Source organism: Meleagris gallopavo, chromosome 1, assembly GCF_905368555.1.
Source record: "Meleagris gallopavo chromosome 1, MGAL_WU_HG_1.1, whole genome shotgun sequence".
Classification (NCBI taxonomy): domain Eukaryota; kingdom Metazoa; phylum Chordata; class Aves; order Galliformes; family Phasianidae; genus Meleagris; species Meleagris gallopavo.
The window spans coordinates 182843017-182857923 of record NC_139404.1 but is presented as its reverse complement, the minus strand read 5'-3'; the positions used below and the strand labels follow the sequence as shown (position 1 = coordinate 182857923).

Below are 14907 nucleotides of genomic sequence, written 5' to 3'. Positions count from 1 at the left end.
TGGCCCGCGGCTCGCGGCGCTGGTTGGTCCCGCCTGGACGATTCTTGCTTTCTGATTGGCCGACGTTTAGGGTGCTCACTTTGACAAAGATCGTCCTCTTCCGCTACCTGCCCGCCGCGCGTGCGCAGAGAGCTTCTCGTGCCGCACACAAATCCCGCGGCCGGTCGCCCCGCCCGGTTTCGTTCTCTCGGCTCACGCGATTGGTGAAGAGAGGCCGCGCCCCCTCAACTGCCTCGTGTCCTTCGGTTGGCTGAGAAGCGTTGTTTTTCTTTTTTATTGGACGATCGGCATGTCATTCAAATCTGAATGCGTGACGTTGAGCGGCGAGCATTCGGGGGTGGTGTTCACCTCAGTTCTTCCTTTTTCATTGGCGAGCCGCCCCGCCACTCCAGCGTCACGTGACAAGAGCGGGCGGCACCACCGCCGCTGTCTGAAAGGGCCGTGCGCGAAAAGGCCGTGCCTGAGCGCGCGCGGCTCCAGTGGACATGGCGGCGGCGGCGCGGGGACAGCAGCGCACGGTGAGACCGCCGGGGCTCCGCGGGGACTGAGGCTGGGGGCCGCGCCTGGGCACTTCTCGCTTCTGAGCGGCCGTTGTACGTTTCTGTCCCTTCGATCAACGCGTTTCCTCTTCTCTTGCGCTGATGTTCTTGCCTGTAACGCGCGCCTAGCTGGTTCTGAGTCGGGGCTCCGCCGTAAGCGATATTGCGGCGCAAAAGCAGAAATTAAAAGCTAGCTTGAAGAGCTTTATCTCTGAGGTGCTTTATTTTTGGCAGGAAGGAGCCTGCGGTGTGAAATAAACGCAGCCCGAGGCTGCCAGGGGAGGAATACCGCCTTGGAGCCGTTGCCGTGTGCTGTGGCGGGGCTTCTCCACGCTTCGTCATCTGGGTCTGCCGCCTTTGTGGCAGAGGAACAGGCACCCGTGTGCCGTAACGGCTCTGTTTCGTTCGCAGGGCGATCTGTGCAAAACTCCGAAGTCTGCATCGGCCACAGACAGACTCTCTGCAGCTTCCTACCTGGACTACCCAAAGCACAAGCCCTTCATCAATTCCGATCTGCTGCGCTCCCCGCAGAAACCTGTGGTTCCTTATCCTGAGAGCAACAGCAGAGGTAAGAATCACAGAGCCATAGAATGGCCTGGGTTGAAAAGAACCGCAATGATCATTGAGTTCCAACCCCCCTGCTATGTGCAGGGTCGCCAACCACCAGAGCAGGCTGCCCAGAGCCACATCCAGCCCAACCTTGAACAATAATAACTTGATGAAGTTGCTTTCTTACCTGTTTCCAAAATAGAATGAGTCTTCAGTTACCAGTACAGCGTGGAGCAAAGGAAGGTGTTTGGTGTTGATGAAACAAGAAGGTTTGTCATGTACAAAGGGAGTGGTGTGCATGTTTAGCAGTGATATGTTTACAACAGGCAGAAAGGAGTGTTTTGTGGCAAAATGCTGAACTGAGAGCTCTGCAGTGCCAAAGAGGGAGTTTTTTACTCCCATTTATGCTTCTTTATTTCTCCCTTCTTTCCTGCTTAATTTGAAAGTGAACACGAACCAAAGAGATTTATTTTGCTTGACCTCTGAGAAGAGCAAAACCATTCTTTGTTAGTTTTCTCTTAGTTTGGTGAATACGGTGAGGGATCCTCCAAAGCTTCCTCAAGTGAGTACAGGAAGGAGCTGGGATAGGCAGGAGGCAGAACTGCTTCTGTGTTCTTGGGTATCAACTTCTTACTTGGATAGATAATGAGGGAAGGAATGGTCTTAGGGTCAAGGAGCGAAGGTTTAGGTTGGATATCAGGGAGAAGCTCTTTAATATGAGAGTAGTGAGGTGCTGGAACAGGCTGTCCAGAGAGGTTGTGTATGCCCCATCCTTGGAAGTGTTCAAGACCAAGCTGTATGGGGCCCTGGGAAGCCTGGTCTATTGTTAGATATGGAGATTGGTGGCCCTGCCTGTGGCAGGGGTTTGGTGCTTGATGATCCTTGAGTTGCCTTCCAACCCAAGCCATTTTATGATTCTATGCGAGCTGCCTGGCACAGGCTCTTGAGAAAACAGCCACTGGAGACTGGCATTGCACAGAGGCTGTGACAGATCTGCTGTTTTCTTCCCTATAAAGGGAAAAGGGAATGAGATTTAGAATGAACCTTAAGTTAGTCTATGAAAATAAAGTCATGATAGGCTCAAGTACTTGTTCCAATGCTGTAATTAATGTTGGAGTTTAGAGATCTGGGTGTTAATGATCTATTGAATGAAATGTAATATATGCTCTGACATGCACAGTGCAGTCAGTTTGAGGGGGCTGCTGGCTCAGCTGAAGGACTTGTATGACACAAAAACTGGATGTGCAGCAAGGAGCTTACTTGTAAGTGATACAGATGTGTTTTTGTACATGGTGTTTTGTGTTGTATTACTGATGAGTTCTTGGTGTTTAAGTTTTTACTTCCAACTTTTCTCAAGCAAGTAGTCTGCAACTCTGAAACAAGTGCAGGTAGGGGGACAACTTATTAAAGAGGGATATGGTTTATTAAATATGTGTGTGTATATATATATATACATTTGTATATATATGTAAGTAGGAATGCGTATAGGAAATAATAATATCGAAAGACAGTTTCTCAAATATCTTTGTGTAGACTTTACAACACCTAACATTTTTGTGAGTATGTATTTTAGGAAGGATAAGGATTTGGGAGTTAATTTCAAATGGGAGAATTGATCTGGTTGTTCTTCAGGTTCCTTACTGCTCCTGCCTCCCTGTTCTAAAAAAATCATATTTAAAACCTGGAAACTGTGCAGAGTAAACTCTCTGCTTATTTTGATTTGGGCTCCTGTGTGGTGTGTTTGTTTCAAGGTAGGTGGTTGTTTTAATACTCTAATCAGGAAGGCTGGTCTGAAGTAACTGTTCCTTGGATATTTCTTTGTTCTGAGTGATACTTGGCATCTGTAGGATTCCACCTTTATCCATTCAATGCTCAAATTTCTTCAGTGAACTATTTTGCTTCTTGTTGCTGTAAATACTCGAAGGTTTTAATTTAGCCCTTGGGATTATGTAACAAAGCTGTTGTAGCTCCAGCTATGCCAGTTTCACCTGAGGCCTGGTAATGGTAATATCAAGAGAAGAGAGTATAGTTGGTGATTCTGGTCCTACAGATTGGATTAGGTCATCTACAACTTTCCTCTTAGCTGTGACTGCTGTCACTCTCTTCTGAAGCATTTAAATTGCCTTATAGCAAGCAGGCTGATGACTCCGTTCTACTCTACATTTCAAGCTTTGATGCGTTTTTCACTTTGGAAAACACATCCTATTTTTTTTTTTCCTTTCTTGTAATGTGATGCCCAACCAAAAATGCAGTTTCAGTTTTTCCTGTGTTCGTGCCCTCTTTCTCTAGAGAAGGTTTAAGCACAAAGGATCAGGCTAACATGAATCACAGGTAAGTCTGCACTATCAGCTGTCTGTGCTCGTGTTCTCATGTTATACTTCAGTAGGACTGTGTAGGGAAAGGGGCTTATGTTTGTGGTTCCCTTTGCAGAATGAAACAATACAGCTAACAGACATCATGCTTCACGTTACCAGCAGGTGATCTGATGGCAAGGTGATGAGAGTTATGTTGCAGCTGCTTTTTTTTCTGTGATGAGTGTAGAAGGGCTTTAAGCAATTGTTGGAGTAGGGAAAGGAACAGAAAATGGGATGGTTGGTTAGCACTGAGAAGGCACGGGTGTTGTGGGCATGAGGGGTATAACAGGTATAGCAGAGGTATAACAGGTTAGCTGCTGCTTGGAGAAATAAACATCTCTTATTATCTGACCTTTATTCTCCTCTGTGGTCATTAATAGCGATGTTTTCTGCATGTACTTGTGGAGGCATAATAAATGTATGGAGAAGTTGCCACTGCTTTAATTGTTCAGCTGTCACTTTAAATTTCCAGTTGACAAAAGTCAGAAGGTGCACTGTTTGCACTTAATCTGCAGAATATTTACCTGAGCAGTAATTCATGGAGGGAGTCCTGGCTGGTGGGGAGGAGCTCTGGCTTTCTTACGTAGCACACTTTTCAAGGTAACATCAAACTTGAATCGTGCTTGTAAAAGCAACTAACAAAAGATGCTCACTCAATTACAGCAATATTTTCTGCTCTGAGGAATCTTCAGGAAAAAATTCGTCGGCTGGAGTTGGAACGGCTTCAGGCAGAGGAGAATGTCAAACACCTCAGCAGAGAAACAGCAGACTACAAGAAAGTACTGAGTGAGCAAATGCAGCACAGAGAGCGCGACAGAACTGAAGTGTCAAAGAAAAACCAAGGTTGGTTGCTGTAGGGAACACTGATGTGGATGAAATCTGGGCTTCATCAGTGCATGAAACTGTTCTAGCTGACTTTGTTCAGTCTCTTTGTAGTGAAGCATGGAGTTTTGAAGCAATTGTTTTAAAAGCAAACTTTGCTCTGGGGGTTTGCTGCGTGTATGAGTTGATTCAGCTTCGTCTGAATTCTAGAGGAGCCTTTCCTTGCTTGTTTTTGGAGTGTCCTAAAAATGTCAAAAAACAACCCCAATGAGCAACACTTTATGTAATTTCACTTTTTGGCCTTCTGTTACCTTCAGAACTGGCTTCTCAGCTGGCAGCTGCTGAGTCTCGGTACAGCCTGTTAGAGAAACAGCTGGACTACATGAGGAAAATGATCCAGCATGCAGAAAGGGAGAAGACGCAGCTCTTGGAGAAACAGGTGTGTTCTCAGGATTAAATGGGGAAAAACCATAATTGTATGAACTGTGTCATGATTTCTTAGAGTTAATGCCAACAAACTGGATGTCTGTTTGAGCTGGCCTTTATATGATTTTCTGTATTATTAGGACCCTGGTATTTTTTACCTTTGTGCATCTGTCTCTATGGCAGTACTAAAGGCTCTGGTATTAGTGAGTCACATACCAGCAAGTAATTCTCACTTGCCTAAGCTCATCCATATGCCTTGGAGTATAATAACTAACTGTCAGTGGACAAACCTTCCCTTTTGTATTTGGTCTTCAAATCTATTGAGATTTTATCAGGAAAAGTACTAATTGAAAGAAACTGGATCTGAAATATTCATTCTGTAGAAATAATGGTGAATTGTTTTTCCTATCGTCAGTTATTGCGGGGATTTGCCCTATATCAGAAATGAGCTTAAACTTTCTTTTGTAGGTGTGTGGATCACCTAGGGCTCTCTATTCTCTAGCTTCTGTGGCTCCCCTGTTTCAGACTATTAAACATTTACTGAAGAAATAAAGACAATTGCCTCTAATTACTGACTAATAAAATATTCTTTCGTCCTATTTGGAATGGAAGGGAGGGGAGGCTGCAGAATTTTTATCTCATTCTGGCTGGGTTTGAGGTCCCAGCATGGGCAGAGTTCCCAGCTGTGCCAACAATGCTTATTTGCTCCTTAGTTGTAGCACCACTTAGAATAGAATAGACAGATGAAGTAGTTCTTTTGTGGTCCTTTGTGTTGCGGACAAAGCTTGCCATGTATGTGCTTGTTTTGCTGTGCTTATAATCATTCTCCTTTTTACTTCTCCCTTCAAGGATTCATTGGAGAGAGAACGGCTTGATCAATCACATGTTCAGTTGAAACTGGAGAAGCTGGATATGTTGGAGAAAGAATACAGCAGGCTTACTACAATGCAGTCCATAGCAGAGGTCTGTTGTGTGTGCTGTAACACATAAACCTTGCTTATTGTATGCAGCACTTTGTAGCTACATAACAATAACAGAGCTGAGTAATATAATGTCCCATAGGGAAAAAGAACAGGTAAAGATCTTTTTAAAGATTGAAGTCTACATGGTCAGTCAGGCTGTAGGTCACTGCACCCTGCAGCAGTTGGAGTTTTGTTTAGACTTAACCATATCTGTTGGTATTTGTTTCCTGTGTTTGGTTGGCACGTAGGATTGTGGATGTTTGTGAACTCTTGACTTCCCTGAGGTACCTTGCACCCTATTGGATGTTAGCTGATTTGACTTGAGGGTGTAGTGTGGCTGGCTTTTTGTTTGTTTTGGTTTTAGTTGGTTTGGGGTTGTTGGTTGTTTTTTGTTTTTTTGCCACTTGCCCTTTGTCTTAAGAAATGCCATTATTTTGTGGGCAGAATTCTGCAGCCTGGCATTGCCTGCCCTCCAGCCCTAGCTAGTTGTCAATGCACTTAATCTGCTTTTTCAGGATACGTTTTGAACCAATAGCTTAAAAAGTTCAGTATGGCCACGTTCCATCATACCTTTTTCTGTGTCCCATCTATGCTGTCGGCTTCTGAAATCCAATCCGCGTCCTTTTTGCTGCTGGAGAGACACCGCAAGACTGAAGTATGGGAACTACAGAAGGCTTTAATGTGGCAGAGGCTTCCACCCAGTGACTTGCTCTCCCTTTCAAGAGCAGACAGGATGTTGTTGGAGTGTGGTACTGGGGATAGTTCTGGACTCTAGCAAAATTGTAAGCTTGCCACCTGCATGCAGCCCTCACCAGGTGCTGATATAGTGCTTTTTCAGGAGTGTGTAAGAATCTTCAGCTAGATGACTTGCTACTGACCTTTAGACAGCACAGCTCTTCCTGATAGTCTGTGTCCCAAGGCAGCTGTAAGAAGTTGGTCAAGATCTTGACACCCCATTGTGAGCTCCTTTTATAGAATAAAAAGAACTCTATTCTTTACCCAGGTCAAACTATGAGTGTCTTCCAGGCATTCTTGCCCAAATGTAGTATTCCTGTGTAGGCTCTTCCAGAGTCAGGGTTGAAATAAGAGGTTCAGCAACAGGAATTGTTTCTAATGAGCATTTACCAAACGTTGGACTGAGAGCAGCTGAAGTTTGTTGGGGCTGGGTTATTTGTTATCTTGTGACTGTCGGCTGCTGAACAGAATTTCAGCATTAAATTTAGTTATTTCTCTTGGATCAAAGATACTAAATTCACACAGTAATCAGTTCTTGAAATAGGGAAATCTGGGTTTAGCTCTGAAGGTCATTTTCCTTGTGATCCTTTTGCTGTCATGGATTGCTCCTAGATCAGCAGCTTGGACTGCTGCTGCTTGTCAACCATGTTCCTGCTTTAACCTTGCTGTGCAAGTGTTATCTTACTGTTTTGAAAGGGTGACTGCACACTCCTAACAGTTGCAGCTCTTCTTTCTATAGTAATCTCTGCTTCAGTTGTGGCAAGACCACAAAAACATCTGCAAACTTCTTTTGAAGTGAGAAATAGGGGCTATTTCCACACATGGCGTGCTGAAAAGGGTGAAAGTGGGGAGGTGATCACTCTGAGCAATAATTTCCCTGTTTCTAATTTCAGACTCTGACAGCAGAAGTTGTGTGTGTGCTTTTTAATCACTAAGATTTGTAGAGCTGTTACCTAGTGTTGCTTTCAAGCCACGTGAAGATGATATTGGTTGTTTTTTTTTTAAAAAAAAAAAAAAAGAAAAAAAAAAGATACTGAGATTCACATTCATCTGATGGTCTCCTCATCAGAGTGCTCAACTCAGAAGTGTGTGGTGTAAGAACAGTGTAACAATGCCTGGACAGCTGACTGAGAGGATCTGAGCATGCCTATGTCTGATGATGGAGGCTATAAGCATGGCAAGGACTCTGGTTTTCTACATATCAGCTAGAATTTGAATATATGTGCATGTCATATGCTTTGAAGAATTGTTGTTGCTAGTTGTCTTGTCTTAATGCTAACCATGAGACAAAACCAGAATGCTGTTCTGTGAACAAACAGCCACAACAGGATGCTCATTACTTCTGCTATGTGCTACCTACTCCTTCTGCTTTTCTTATTTCCCCTAATTGCCAGGTGGTGAGAAGCAGCAACTGCCCTGCTGGAGCTGTGCATGTGCTGGCTGCTCAGCTGCCAAGCAAATGCTGATTTGCAGGGCAGTAAAGCACAGAGGTGGAAGCTGCCTTCACACCAGAGATGTTTTCTGTCTGGTAGACCTGGTTGGGTGTTTGTCTTGGCAGCCATCCACTAGGAAGTGAAGGCTTCCTGTATCATTGAGCTCTCATACCTTTCCATTTCAAGTCCTTTGAGACTTACTTCAGTGATCAGTGTATGTGATGGTCACATGAAATTTCACTTAACTTAAAAAAAATGGACAAAAACATATTAAAATAATTTCTATTTTCACATGTGGATTTTTTGTAATGGTTAGCAATGACTGAGCAGAGCATTTCAATCAGTTTGGTGCCAGCTTGCAGTCCTGTTACCTTATGCAATGGGAAATGTGGTCAGGGAAGGTCTGTGTTTCCACTAGCCAGGCCATTGGCTTGCTTACTTCTTGGTCATAGACCAGGAATCTACATTGCCTGTGGGATGTAACTGTTGTGAGAGCTAAACTTGGAAGGGGGATTTCAGAATACTATTTTTTTTGTAGGAAAGAAAAAAAGTACTTTGGGAATATCACAGAATTTCCACAGTGGTCTGTCTCTGAAGATGTAGCGAGATGCATTCTTGCTGCACAACTTCAGCTGTACCCTCCAGCTGAGACAACTGACCAAGTGGATGCTTGGTCCATTTCTGTGTGAAAGCATTGGTTTGGCTTCCTGTCAGCCTTCAGTTCAAACAAAAGATTTGCTTCAGCATTTGTATATTAAAACTATCACATGCAGGTTAAACAGGGATCTTTGTGCAGCTGTCCATGTGGGAATCAAAAACTGACACATTGTCACTGGTGGATGATGTTAAGTTGCCTTTCCATTCTAATCTTTATTAAGAAGGTGACTGTATGGTCAAAAAAAATCAGAGTTCAACCTCATGTATTACTCTTCCTGTAGGCTGCAACTTAAATTCATATACCAATTCTGGAAGTAAAAAACAGAAAAAAAATTTCAATCTAAAGCATAACCTCTACGCTGTGGTATTTATGCCCATATGAATTATATATTATGCCTATATAAATATAAATATTGCTTCAGTGATTTTAGTTCTAAAGTCTTAACGTTGCAAGTTGAGTTGATAAACTTCTGCTGAACCTCTCAGTATTGTACACTTCATGAAGAAAGAATTTGCTTTGCCAGTAATGCTTTTGTTTTCATTCAACTTTGACTAGAAAAAAATGAAAGAGCTGGAACTGAAACTTCAGGAGGAGGAACACGCAAGGAAGCTTGTTCAGGAAAAAGCTGCTGAGGTAACAGCAGGAAAATTCTTTTGTTCTGCTATGTGTTGTAATTAGTTCTTCCTAATTCATCAACTTCTCAACTAAATTTGCTGATAATGTTTGCTACATACAGAATGCAGATGTGGTCTTCACGCCATCCTCTCACCTGATGTTCATCTGAGTGCCTTGGAAGCCTTTTTCTAGCAGCATCTATGCACTTAAGCTTTGTTCTTTTTTTTTTTTTTTAATAAGAGAAGCTAGTTGGAAAAGCAATTCAGACTAATTCGTAGCCAAGAGTGTGTGAAGATCTCTGCTTTAAATAGATCAAGGTCAAGAAGTGTGCTCCCTTTATAATTTTAACTAGAAACACTGTAAGAAGGCAAAAAGAGAGATTGTGAATCTGTAAAGGAAGACACTGGCCTTCTTCTGTGGTCATTACATACTCATCAGTTGTATGCTGAAAAAGTATTTCTGTAACCTTTCCAGTAAGTGGTAAGCTCAAGTTAATAATAAGTGTTTTGTGACTGCTTCTAGTTGAGATTGCTTGGGAGATGATTTCTAAAGCTGTAAGAAGAATCAGCAGAGTGTATATGCCACAAAATCAATGGAAGAGGGCTGGTCAATTGAATTCCTTAGTATTTTGTTAAGTATAAAACACAGCTGTTGTTTTGACACCTGCCTGCATGGGAGTTATTCAGCACGACTCATTCGTTAACTTGCTGGGATGAGTGATGAGAAGTGTTACTGAAGGAAGTGTTCTTGTCTGATGTTTAGATTAGGCTGCAGAAGCACTTGCAGGCCTTGCTTCCAGAGAGCTTGTCTTTTAAAAGCTGCTGTGTTGCCAATCTGAGCACTTCCTCTCTGGTAATCTGTTAATATAATTTTAATTATTTCCCTCATTCCCTTAATTGCAGCTTCAGACAGGCCTGGAAACCAACAGACTGTTGATTCAAGCAGCATCACCACTGCTTTCTCCAAAAGCTAGAAAACCCAGGAAAAAAACTAAGCAGCCAGAGAAGGTAATGGGAAAGAGAGGGGTGGTTACTGAGAAGTGAAATAAATGTGTGCATGCAGTCAGAAAGTAGGCTGCCTCTTTTATCAGAAAGCTGAGGAACAGTGGGTTTGCTGTAGTGTCATCTTTGATAAACATTTCTCTCTTCTTTCCTTTCAGAAATGCTCTCTTACAAGCCATCTCACTACGCAGCCCCATTACAGACTGTGTCTGGGTGATGTACCCTTTGTAGCTGGGAAGGTGAGCTGCCGAATTCCAAAGCTTAATGCTCAGTAGCTGCAGCTCCTTAAATTGCTTTGGCATGGTGCACTCCTGACACCCAGTGGTCAGATCTTTTCTTTGGCTCTTTTATTCCAGTTTATCTTCAAAAAGCTTGCTGAACTGGTATTTCCTAACATGGGTCTTCTGTGCTGCTTGCTGGTCAGGCTATTCCTGTTATGCGTATCCACTCAAAGATAAAAATACATTGGCAGCAAATAAATTCTCGTTTATGTGTTTCATTAAGATAAGTAGCTTGATGGCAATGTCACTTAAAAGAGGTATTTTCCTTCTAGTCTACAAGTCCCAGTCATTCAGTTGGTGCCAATGTACAGCACGTCCTACACCTCATGAAACATCACACAAAAGCTTTGTGCAACAGTCGTGTGGTGAATGATACTCCACTAGCAAAATCCATCAGTGCTGGTCGTCCTGCCAGCAGAAGCAGAAAGCCACCTCTGCCAAAGAACTATTCTTCATCACAGGAAGAACTCTCAGAAGTTCTGCTGACTTTACAGGATGAGTTTGGGCAGATGAGTTTGTAAGTTTGATATATTCAGCACTGCAGGCTACAAATGCATACGTTCTATATTTTTGCTTTGAAGTTGGAAAGTCTTGCTGGGAAAAGCATTCATGTTTGGAAATCTATGGCATATAATCTATTCTTGTAGCTGCAGAGGCTTTCCTTTCTCTTTGCAATTACAGATTGATTCTGGTAATCATGTGGGACTCCATACGTGTGTTTATGTGCAGCAGTATCACGTTTTTGAGGGGTTGGGGAGAAGTGTAACAACAGCCCCCAATACATTGGACAAACATTCCATGGAGAGACAGCTTTACTAGCTCTCTTGCTCATCCTGGCTAACAGACTATGAATTGTCTGACAGCTCAGCAGCAGTAGTAGAAGCAAATGTATAAAGTAGTAACTGAACAAGTGCTGAGTTCTCTTCCTTAAGAAGTCATTAATTTTAATTTTAAATGTGCATGTAGAAGTTTGAAACTGTTGGTTATTGACAGCTTCATCTTGCAGCAGCCTGCTGCCAGGATGTGCAAACTTAATGATGCTGCTCACTAACAAAAGTGTTCTTATTGGTTCACTATGGCATGCTGAACTTGTTGGGCTGCTGTACACCAGCACTAAGTCTAATGCAAGCTTTGATCTGTCTATATTCTATGTTAGTGATCACCAGCAGCTGTCTAAGCTTGTCCAGGAAGCTCCAACCATTGCAGTAAGGGAAGATCTGGAAAGGGAACTGGAGGCACTAGTAGGAAAGATGGAGGCAAAGGCAGACCAGATCAGCAAAGTCCGAAGGCATTGGCTGCAGGTAAGTCTTGCCTAGGATCATGCTTCTGTGAAGTTGCATCTTTATTACTGCATTGTATATTCTAATGTAGCAGCCATAGTGTGAAGCAGGAATAGCTATTATAGCATAGTGCCTAGCTTTAGCTTCACGTCCAAAGTCAGTCTGCATGCCTCTATCTTTCTATTCCAGTATTCCTGCAGAAGGATGCTTTATGCCTTACCATGGCTTTACCATGTTACCCATGTGCCCACTCTTCATTCTTTCCTGGGCAGAATCATCTGATCTTGCATGACATTTTATACTCCTCTCATCTGCAAAACAGGGAAAAGACCACCTACAGTACAACAGCAAGTTTCACAGCTGTTAAGTCTCTAAACACCCTGTAAGCTGGGTGAGCAGTCTGCAAATGGAGTGTATAGAGTGGGAATGGAATGGGAGAAGTGCTGGACCTCAGTGTTCAGTCTGGGAGGTATTCCTGGTCGTGCCTCCTGGCACATCAGGTAGCTGCATGTTTGGATCAGTCTCACTCTCAGCACACATAACAGCTGTGGTGAACCACAGCAACTGTTTTGCATGAGGATCATAGTGACAACCAGCTGCACGTGGCCTCATGCAATGCTCTTTCTTTGCACTGAAGAAAAATCTAAACTTCTGATAACCTCAGCTGATTCCCATGGGCTTTCACTGACACTCCTCAATGTGGATTCTTATAAATTGGGTGGGGAGATGACCTCTACCCAATGTGGGGGAGCTGAGGATACTGCTTGTTCTGTGGTTTGATGATGTGAATGTCTGCACCTTGGACTGTCCAGTTGCCATACAACCTTGTGCTAACTCTGTTGCTGAGTATGGCTGTGATTTGTAGAGCTGTGTGTGGATACCAGCTCTTTGTCTCAGTGGTGTCTTGGTATTCTCCCATCTCTGGCAGTGACAAGTTGCTAAGATCAGAAGTACATATGTGGAAAATCTTTTGTCGGTTTTTTAATCACTGGACTGTAACAATGGCATTCCCCATAAAACCATAATCAACTTTTCTGTTTTTAAAGAGTGAACCTTATAGTTCAGCCTATAATCTGAACACTGCTCTGAAGATGTGAATATAGCAGTGCCATGTAAGGAAAATAAGATGCTGCTTATTCAGGGCAGTGCGGAAGCATTTGTTTGTGTAGCTGACCAAGCTGAGTGGTGGGATTTCTCAGTTGTCTGGAAGAATTGCAGAACTTAAACCAAGACAGCGTCAGAGATTAATGTTCTCATTTGGGCTTTCCTTTCAGCTAGAGAGACTTAAAAGAGAATGCAAGTCCAAAAAGGCTTCTGCTAAACACAAAAAAGACAGCAAGTTCCCTGTGAGTGAGGTTAAAGTAACAACAACAGTAACCACCAAAGGAAAGGATGCTGGTCCCATCAAAGTGAAACCTGGAGAGAAGAGCCGTAAAAACCTTCAGTTGCTGAGAGATATGCAGACTATACAAACCTCACTACAGAAGGATGATATCAGCTGGGACTACTGACTGTTGTGCACGAGATGTTTTTGAAACCATTCCAGTCACATTCTGGATATAAAGCAGCTGCCATTCTTGCCATGTGAGAGACTACTGTATGCTAAGTGTGGTTTTGAAAAGGAGGTCCATAATTCTTCCATATGTGGGTGATTGTATGGTCTGGTTTAAAACTCATTCCACGTTTTAAGGTATCTGGCCACTGGATCTAAATGTGGATTTCTACCATTTCCCTCTGTGTTAGGATTCCAGCAGTCCCTCCCTTTTCTTGATCTGCACGCCAAACAACACTGTTTATGTGGGTTGGCTTGTGTGAAATGCCACTGTGATATCACAGTGCTGTGGAACTCCTGTGCTTTCAGAGGCTTCTTCAGATGTGTCCTCTTGAAAACAGCAGCAGGTCCTTAAGTCTTCAGGGCTTCTGTCCGTTCTGTTGTGTCCAGCTGCAATTATTCAAACTGTGATTGTAAAAAGGAGAACAGGTAAACTCCTTCAGAAGTGTTTTTCTGTAGTTCTCCTCAAAAAGTGTTCCTAATCCTGCACATTCCATTAGTCAGCATGAATGACAATGGATGCTTGAATATGCAGAAGTGACTTGACAGATGATTTTGCTTTAATTATGGGATTGCTTTGATTCTGAAGGGAGAAATATTTCTTCAGAGCTCATATTTAATGAAAAGGCTAATAGAATGTGGTGTTAATATCCCTTCATCTTGTCCATGGCTTTGGGTGGTAAGAGAGGGAGATAAAAACATGTTTTAAATTGCAAATGCCAACTCACGCTATTTGGTCTTGGCATCTTGCTTTTAACTTGAAATACATGCTTTAATGAGAGATCTATTTTAGTAGTAGTGTGCTCACACAGCTGAGTAAATGTTATTTATTATGTTAATAATGTAAAGAATTTCCTATTAATGCATAGAAGACCCAGGTTATCTGTTTATACAATTGAAAAATAATAAAGCCAGCTTGCCTGTCGAATGAATTGTGGGAACAGAAGTAGGGTAGTTGTCATAGGCAACTCCCTTCTGAGAGGAACAGAGGGCCCAGTATACTGACTGGACCCTCCCCATGAGAAAGGCCACTTGGAACCTCCCTTGTCTTGTGAGGTAATAATCCAAGGACCAGCTTTTAGTTGTTTAAGTCAGCAGTGATGGTGCAGAAAGGTCTGAGGGCTTTCAAGAGATTTTAGGGTATTAGGACAACTAGCTGAAGGAGTGAGAGCTCAGGTGGTGTCCTGATCCCTTCAGAAGCAAGGAAAGATGATGAGAACAGGAAACCTCAACTGTTCAACATGTTTGTGCCATCAGTGGATTTTTTTTTTCTTTGATCATGGGGGTAGTTTATACAGCACAAGGCCTACTGGTGACAGATGTCTCAAAGGGAGGAAAGGATTCCAGCCCAGGAGTTGGCAGGGCTCATTGAGGGGGGCTTTCAACTAAGCCTGAAGGAACTTTTTGGTCTTATCTCCCTTCCCCTTAGAGATGAGCTTAGGGGCAGCATGTCAGAGTTAGGGGCAAGACTGATAGCCCAGCTGGATTGTGTCCACACCAGTATAGAGAGCGTGGGCAGCAGGAAGGAGGAGCTTGGGGCTGTTGTGCTGCAGGAGAACTATGACTTACTGGATCACTGGGTTGAGGACAGTGGGATGAAGTTCAACAAGACCAAGGGCTGGGTTCTGTGTTTTGATCACAACAAACCTGTGCAGTGCTACAGGCCTGGGGCAGAGTGGCTGGAAAGCTGCATGGAGAAA

The 14907-nt window shown here is 43.1% G+C and overlaps 1 protein-coding gene across 2 annotated transcripts; it reads left to right on the top strand.

Annotated features, from left to right (window-relative positions):
- Nucleotides 1-366: 366 nt before the first annotated feature.
- On the top strand, nucleotides 367-14135 carry CEP57 (centrosomal protein 57). Of its 2 annotated transcripts, XM_010729115.4 has the most exons (11): nucleotides 367-518; nucleotides 951-1107; nucleotides 4106-4285; nucleotides 4582-4703; nucleotides 5540-5653; nucleotides 9034-9111; nucleotides 9996-10100; nucleotides 10253-10333; nucleotides 10648-10892; nucleotides 11532-11676; nucleotides 12930-14135. In XM_010729115.4, exons 1-11 carry the CDS (start codon nucleotides 486-488, stop codon nucleotides 13164-13166), a joined length of 1497 nt encoding a protein of 498 aa, XP_010727417.1. In that variant the 5' UTR covers nucleotides 367-485; the 3' UTR covers nucleotides 13167-14135. The 2 variants fall into 2 exon arrangements, with proteins under 2 accessions (XP_010727417.1, XP_019467832.1); XM_019612287.3 differs by lacking the exon at nucleotides 10253-10333.
- Nucleotides 14136-14907: the final 772 nt, after the last annotated feature.

Coding starts and splice junctions, on each gene's coding strand:
- CEP57 (XM_010729115.4), top strand. CDS start 486: ATGGCGGCGGCGGCGCGGGGACAGCAGCGCACG. Junction 1,108..4,105: donor TCCTGAGAGCAACAGCAGAG/GTAAGAATCACA, acceptor ACTCAATTACAG/CAATATTTTCTGCTCTGAGG. Junction 10,101..10,252: donor AAACTAAGCAGCCAGAGAAG/GTAATGGGAAAG, acceptor CTTTCCTTTCAG/AAATGCTCTCTTACAAGCCA.